The 6,857-nt window shown below is 36.1% G+C and overlaps 1 protein-coding gene across 1 annotated transcript in view; it reads right to left on the bottom strand.

Annotated features, from left to right (window-relative positions):
• The window catches only part of LOC115293541 (UDP-glucuronosyltransferase 3A2-like), a 54,015-nt gene that overhangs the window by 40,507 nt on the left and 6,651 nt on the right, over positions 1–6,857 (bottom strand). The window contains exons 3-4 of the mRNA XM_029941275.1: positions 4,687–4,795; positions 2,230–2,853 (exon numbers count right to left, since the gene is read on the bottom strand). Of these exons, the coding sequence (XP_029797135.1) occupies positions 2,230–2,853; positions 4,687–4,795 (733 nt within the window). The remainder of the gene's footprint in view (positions 1–2,229; positions 2,854–4,686; positions 4,796–6,857) is intronic.

Raw genomic sequence — 6,857 nt, 5'->3', positions numbered from 1 at the left:
TGAGAACATAAGACATTCAAATTAGCCAAGTATACAGGAAGAATCTGGTGAATCAAAGCATACACAAAGGTCCAGACAGGAAAAATGTTCAGAAAATACCTAAGAAGACTTTAAGTAGTCTTCCCTGGCTGATCCAATGTATGAAAGAAAACATTCCCCACTAATTAGTGAAGGTGTTCCGTGGCAGCCTCCAGACACAGTAGAGGTGACAGTTTTTACAAATGCCCAAAACTTTCTGCAAAACATCACAAGACATAGTTTTTAAAAAGAATAAAAGCTAAAATGTGACATTTAAAGGAACAAAATAAGTCTCTAGAAACCCTCTTTGAAGAAACAGACATTGGATTTACTAAACAAGGCTTTGAAATTGACTAAATATGCACAAAGAGATTTTTAAAAATTGGACAAAGATCTAAAGGAAATCAGTAAAGCAATATATGAACAAACAGAGAATAGCAAGAAGAGACAAATTATTTTTCCAAAAAACAAACAAAATCATAACAAAAAATACAATACCAAGTTGAGAAATTCACTAGAGGAGTTCAATGCAATCCAAAACAAACAGGAGAAAGCCTTAGTACACTTGAAGACAGGACATCTAAAATATCAAGTCTAAGGAGCAAAAATGCAAAAGGGCAAAAATGTGAATAGAGTGTAAGGGACTCATAGGACCCCGTCATGTAGATTAATATATGCATTATGGAGCTCTCAGAAGAATAAGAGAGGAAAGAGTAAAAAGATTGCATCAAGAAATAATGGCACATGACAAGATATAATATGTAGACAACCCTTAAGATTCCTCACACATGAAAAACCTGTCATGACTAATAAATTTAGGAAAGTAGCAAGAAATAAATTCAGCTCAGAATATCAATTGCTTTACATTAATAATGAACATTTCAAGAAGTAGATTAGAAAAACAATTTCTTTTACAATACAATCCAGAGAATAAAAATATACTTAGGAATAAATTTAACCAAGAAGGTAAAAGATTTTACATTGAGTACTATAAGACACTGCTAAAGGAAATTAAAGAAGACACAAAAAATGGAAATAAAATCCAGGTTTCATGGATTAGAAGACTCATATTTTGAATATGTTCAGGACTTCCCAAGGTGATCCATAGATACATGCAATCTCTATCAATAATGAACAGCATTCTCTTCTGGCAGAAATAGAAACCTATACTAAGCTGATATGAAATTTCAAAAACAATGATTACCCAAAACAATATGGAAGAAAGATCAGGATTGGAGATCCCACATTTCCTGATATCAGAGTTACTATAAAGCTACAATAATCAAAATAGTGTGGTATGACAAAAAGACAGATATGTGGATCAACAAGATAAAATAGAGAGTCCAGAAATACCCCAGGTATATTTGGTCAAATAAGTTTTGACTAAGGTGCCAGACCATTCATTAGGTAAAAGACAGTCTTTTCAGCAAATGACATTGGAAAACTGGATATCCACTTGCAAAAACTCGAAGTTTACATTTTACTCAATCATTGCATTTTACCATATGCTAAATCAACTTAAAATGGATGACAGACCTAAAAATACAAGCTATACACCTGCAACTCTTAGAAGAAAATAGAGAAGTCTTCATGTCATTGTATTTGGTAGTGATTTCTCATATGAGACACCAACACCAGAGAGAGCAAAATAAAAAATTACCACATTGGATTGCATCAAAAAGAAAAACATTGTGAATCAAAGGACACTAACATCACAGTGAAACAGCTTGTACCCTCTATCTCAAATAAATATATAAACTTTAAAAAAAAGAAGGGAAATTTGTAATATATGAAAACATGAATGTACCTTGAGATCTTTATGCTACGTGACATAAGCCAGTCACAAAAAAGCATATATTGTAGGATTTCAGGTATATGAAGCATCTTCAATAGTCAAATTTATAGAATCAAAAGTGGAAATTGATTTTCTGGGGATGGAGGAAAAGTAGAACAGATAGTTTCTATTCAGTGGAAGAAGAGTTATAAAGTTAAATGAGATCAATAAGATCTACAGATCTGAGGCACCACATGGTACCTACTGTCAATAATTCATAATGTATTTTCAAAATTTGTTAAAGAGGGTAGGTCTCATATCAAGTGTTTTTACCAATATAAAATAAAATTTAAAATAGAATACAAAATAGACTAGAAAAATAAAAATAAAATAAAATAAACATGTATATTCTAAGTGTTTTTCTTGTCTCACCCTACTTCACTACCAGTTCCCACTGGCAAGGGAGCCACCAACTCTGCACCGAAGAGCTCTGCATAAAGTCCTTATTGAGTGCTAAGGTTTTACTTACTTGTGGTACTGGTTCAACAGGTCTGACCATTAAGCCTCCAACATACACAGTGTTGGGAAGCAAGGGCCTAGCAAATTCAAGGGCAAAGTCAGAGTTAACAAACCACAGCTCTGCTTTCTTCAGAAGATGAGACAAAACCGGCCTAGAGCCTTCTGGGAAATGTTCCTTGATGGCGTTGTCATACGTAGACTGGATTCGCCATTGCCTCATGAAGAAATCAAAGAACATCAGAAAATTCTTCACTCTGTCCCAGAAGTCCATGCGGTCGGTGAGCAAGGAATGAAATACAGGAACATAAGACAGGGGGTTTGGTAGCCCAAGGTCCACAATTCCAAACTGGGTGGGAAGAATCGACACAAATGGCTTCCCAAGCTTCTCAGCAACCAGGAAAGAACAGAAGTCAGATGCTTCAACAAATACCAGGTCAAAGTTCTCATTTTTTAAAGAATCCATGATATCACTTCTCCTTAGCAAATAACTGCATTTAATCCCCAATTGCTCCATTAACTTTACAAAGGTGTCAAATGCTTCTCTGTTAAAAAAAAAAAATATATATATATATATGTATATATATATGTATACATATATATATAATGACAAATATTCATCAAAGAGTTAATTTTGCAATACTTAGAAGAATCTTTAGCTCAAAGAAAATATCCCAAGTAAGCATGACTATATCTGACAGCAGCCCACCTATTTATACCAGTGTCCAATGAATACTCTGCTCGGTTTCTGCTTCCTAAAATGTTCTCATCTTTTCCTCCTCTCCTTTCTCTAGCCAATCATATCCACCAACCATCCACATCAATTCAAGATCCTTCCACTTAAAATCTCTGACTATAGCAGACTTTATGGCTCCATGTTTACTTGACACATTCTGTGATTCTCTCACTAACTCTCATCTGTATCCTGACAGTTCATGAGCAACTGTCTTGTTTCCTGGCCTACCTGTGGAAGGGAGTATTGGTAACAGAGTCCATCCGTATTGATAATATAGATCATTTTTTTCTTTAAATTTTGTATTGTCTACATTTGGGAGATCACCTCACACAAGGAGCTTTGTGATGGTGCTATCAGAATCCCAATTTTAAGCTGAACACAAGATTTATATCATTCTAGACTAGGAGATAAACAATTAAAAACAAACAAGCTTATTATTACCCTTTTCATTTCATGCTTCCTAGAGTAGAGAAAGAACTTAATACTACACCATGTCAGCCCACTGAAACCCCACAGGTGAGAGCTCAGTAGCACTATGTAGATGTCCACATGCATGTTAGAATAAACTTCAAGTGACAACTGATAGTTAGGTGAAATTATTCTCTATTATATATTTAAATAATTTTACATAATGATTGACTGCTACATATTGTGGATACATTCAAGACATGAACTACAAATTCCTCAAAAGAAGAGCATTCATCATATTTGAAATTACGTTAATACGTTAAAATACAAAAACGTACTGTGCTCAGCATGCTGCACCGTATTTAGTATGTGGATGCAACATGTCTTTGAAGAAATGAAGTGGGGGGAGAGATAAGACATAATAACAATTTGTGAATGACAACACAAGATGGTACAGACAAAGTCTCAAGAGAATATTTTAGATCAGATATCTTATAGAATAGAGAATTTGGTCTTCCAGTTTATGTGAGGAGAAAGGCTTTATGGAAAACGTCATGTTTTAGGACTACATTGATGACTGAATAAAATTTTTAAGGAAAAAGGGGATAGTGGAGCTAGGCCACTATATAATTCACCAAGCAAGGCATGAATATTTGTCTTTCCCCTCTCCTGTCAAAGATGAAGAACTTTCTATACATCCCAGATAATGACGAAATTTTTCAGGCTAATGTCACAGTGTGCATCATCAAGGCGTTTGGGTTTTAAAATAAGTTAAAAAGACAATGGCTCAAGGAATGGAAAATCAATGTTCAAAAGCATGCTTCCATTCTTGAATTTATGTGATGAGAGGAAAAGTATAAAAAGGTGGCTCTGATATGCCTGCCAACAATGAGAAAGTATGTTGTTTATCCTGCTCGTGTTGTGGAGAGTATATACACACGCATTGTAGGTGAAGGGCTGCCAGTGAGACCCAGAAGGAACCGTCTCCCTCACTATACAGAATGCATTCATGCTTTCAGTGTAAAAGGCACAGTACACAAAAAGAATGATTTTGAGTGCAAAACTCATCTATTCCATCCATCCACTGCCCCCTATCATTGATTTTTCCCCATCTATCCACTCATCCATCCACGCATCCATTTCTCTTAAACTCACTCCAAGTGAGTTTGGATCCAACCATTTATTTGCATCACTAAAATGGTAAGTCTTTCAATGAGAGAATAAAAAAAATTACCTGCCCTGCAAAGCTTCCTTTATATATAAATCAAAATGTTTCTTTATTTCTTTTTCATGATCTTCAGGTGCAAGCCAACTGATAACTTGGTATGTATTTTCCGTCTTTTCTAAATAAAAAAAATTTTTTAAACACCAATAAAAATATGTCATTAAGTCAAACAGTGCAGATTAATTTTGGCATGACACCATAATTTTTTATTCTAATAACTATATATATATTTGAATGTTTGCTGTTAGAGGGTTTTTTGGGTTTTTGCTTGCTTTTTCATTTCTTCAGCCACAGGATCTGATCATATTTATTGAGAACCTTATAATAATTCAATTACTTTTATTCAATTGAAAGTACCATAAGCTTCTACTTAAAGCTTTCATGTAAAGGTACACTCTTCACTTCATAGATGAGAGGACAAAGATAAATGGAGTGTCAGATAACTTGTCAAGGTTGCACATATAGTAAGTGATACACTTTGTATTTAAATTTTATCCCAGCTTCTCAGTCCTTTGTCCTTTAGGAAGAAAAATCTTTTTTATTATTTAAAAGTGATGCATGCAAAGGTTTTTCATGCAGCCAAAAATATGCCAAAGGCTAAGTTAACAAGAGTAGTTCTCTGCAGTCCTACTTACCATTCTAGCATTTCCCCCATAACACATGTGTAATTGTGGGGAATAAGCTTGGGAATTCCCTAGCTTGTACTGATCGGTTAACAAACATAAAGAAATAGAAAGCCACAGGATGTACGCATCCAAGGTTAGGTAAAACAGATTAGGTAAACAGGCCAAAGGCCCCCAGTATAGGACAAAGATATAAGAATAGAAAAGCCTCAGGATGAAAGCATCCAAAATGAGGTAAACAAGATTAGGTATTCAGGGCAAAAAAGCCCCCCAACTTAGTACAGTACCAGAAAGCTGCTTTCACAGGAAGGAAGGACAAAAACAGGAAAACAGGACTTTCAGTACATCAGCAGTGTGAAGTTGCCCTGAGCAGAACTAATTAGCAAAGGAAAGGTGCCTTGTTGACCCTGAGGTACCATGCTGTGTCTTTCTTGTCCCCTAGGCCAGTTTAGGTAAACAGAGTTGGCACCTCATGCCCGCTGTAAACAACCATCTGCCCAGTGCCAGGATTCTGTTTTGTATTAACCCAAAACCCTAATACAGCAGACCTTGAAAACCCCCTTTCCCTCACAGCTTCACTGTTTCTTTGTGCACCCCCATCACACTTGTAAGCCTTTTGATCCTAATAAAAACAGAGCAAGGACCCTTACTCAGGACTCCTGTCTCCTCCCAGACATTAGGTTCTCTCACATTTCAATCCTGGGCCATTCTCTTGCTGGACAAGGGAGAACTCCAGACCCAGAGTCTATGACATGTAATAAAGAGTCTGGCACCAATTTTGAAGTTAGACTGTTTACAGTTTTCAAGCTCCATCTCCTCTTTAACTTTTTGTGACATATCTTGGAAAAATGAGAAGAAAGCCTCATCATGCTCTCCCTTGCATGACCAAGATTTTCAGCCAAGCAAGCCAGACCCAACGAGGGGAATCTTTACCTTCATCCCACCCAGAAGCTTCCATAATTGGCACTTAAAAACAAAAGTATGACTTTAGCTTTTAAGTGGCCTTGGTCATGTGTCTTATACAAATCTATCCTCTGTGTCAGAATTGACTTTGTTTTTGGATTCCAGCATGAACTGTGGTAGAACCATGTGACCAATGGTTGTATATCTGAAGGACTGCCTCCATTATAAACAGTGCTCTGAATAAAGACGGATTCCAGTTTACAAGCCCTCTGAATGGTGTGACCAAGGATATCACCATGTCATCTGATGAGATCCACACCTGAAAAGTAGAAGGTGCACTAGAACCCCAGAAAATACCTTTGCTACTGTTGCTGGTTATATCTCTGTAACTTAAAAAAAAATATTGATTAACACAGGAATAAGGAAACACTGATCACACCCTCATGGGTTAATTCAAGGGTTAAGTCAAACTCAGCTTAATCTCAGTTCTCTAAAATCACCATCAGCAAGGCCCTTAGCTTTGGTGATACTAATTAGAACATTCTGAGGAAGACCTTACAAATATGAGCAGGTTAGAAGGTACACTCTCCCCAGAGTATATGTAATGACAATGAAAGGAATGGCAATAAATGGGAAATTACAGCATGGGAGAGT

This window comes from Suricata suricatta, chromosome 6, assembly GCF_006229205.1.
Source record: "Suricata suricatta isolate VVHF042 chromosome 6, meerkat_22Aug2017_6uvM2_HiC, whole genome shotgun sequence".
Taxonomy (NCBI): Eukaryota; Metazoa; Chordata; class Mammalia; order Carnivora; family Herpestidae; genus Suricata; species Suricata suricatta.
The sequence above is the reverse complement of the archived record's forward strand: the minus strand, read 5'-3'. Positions and strand labels throughout refer to the sequence as shown.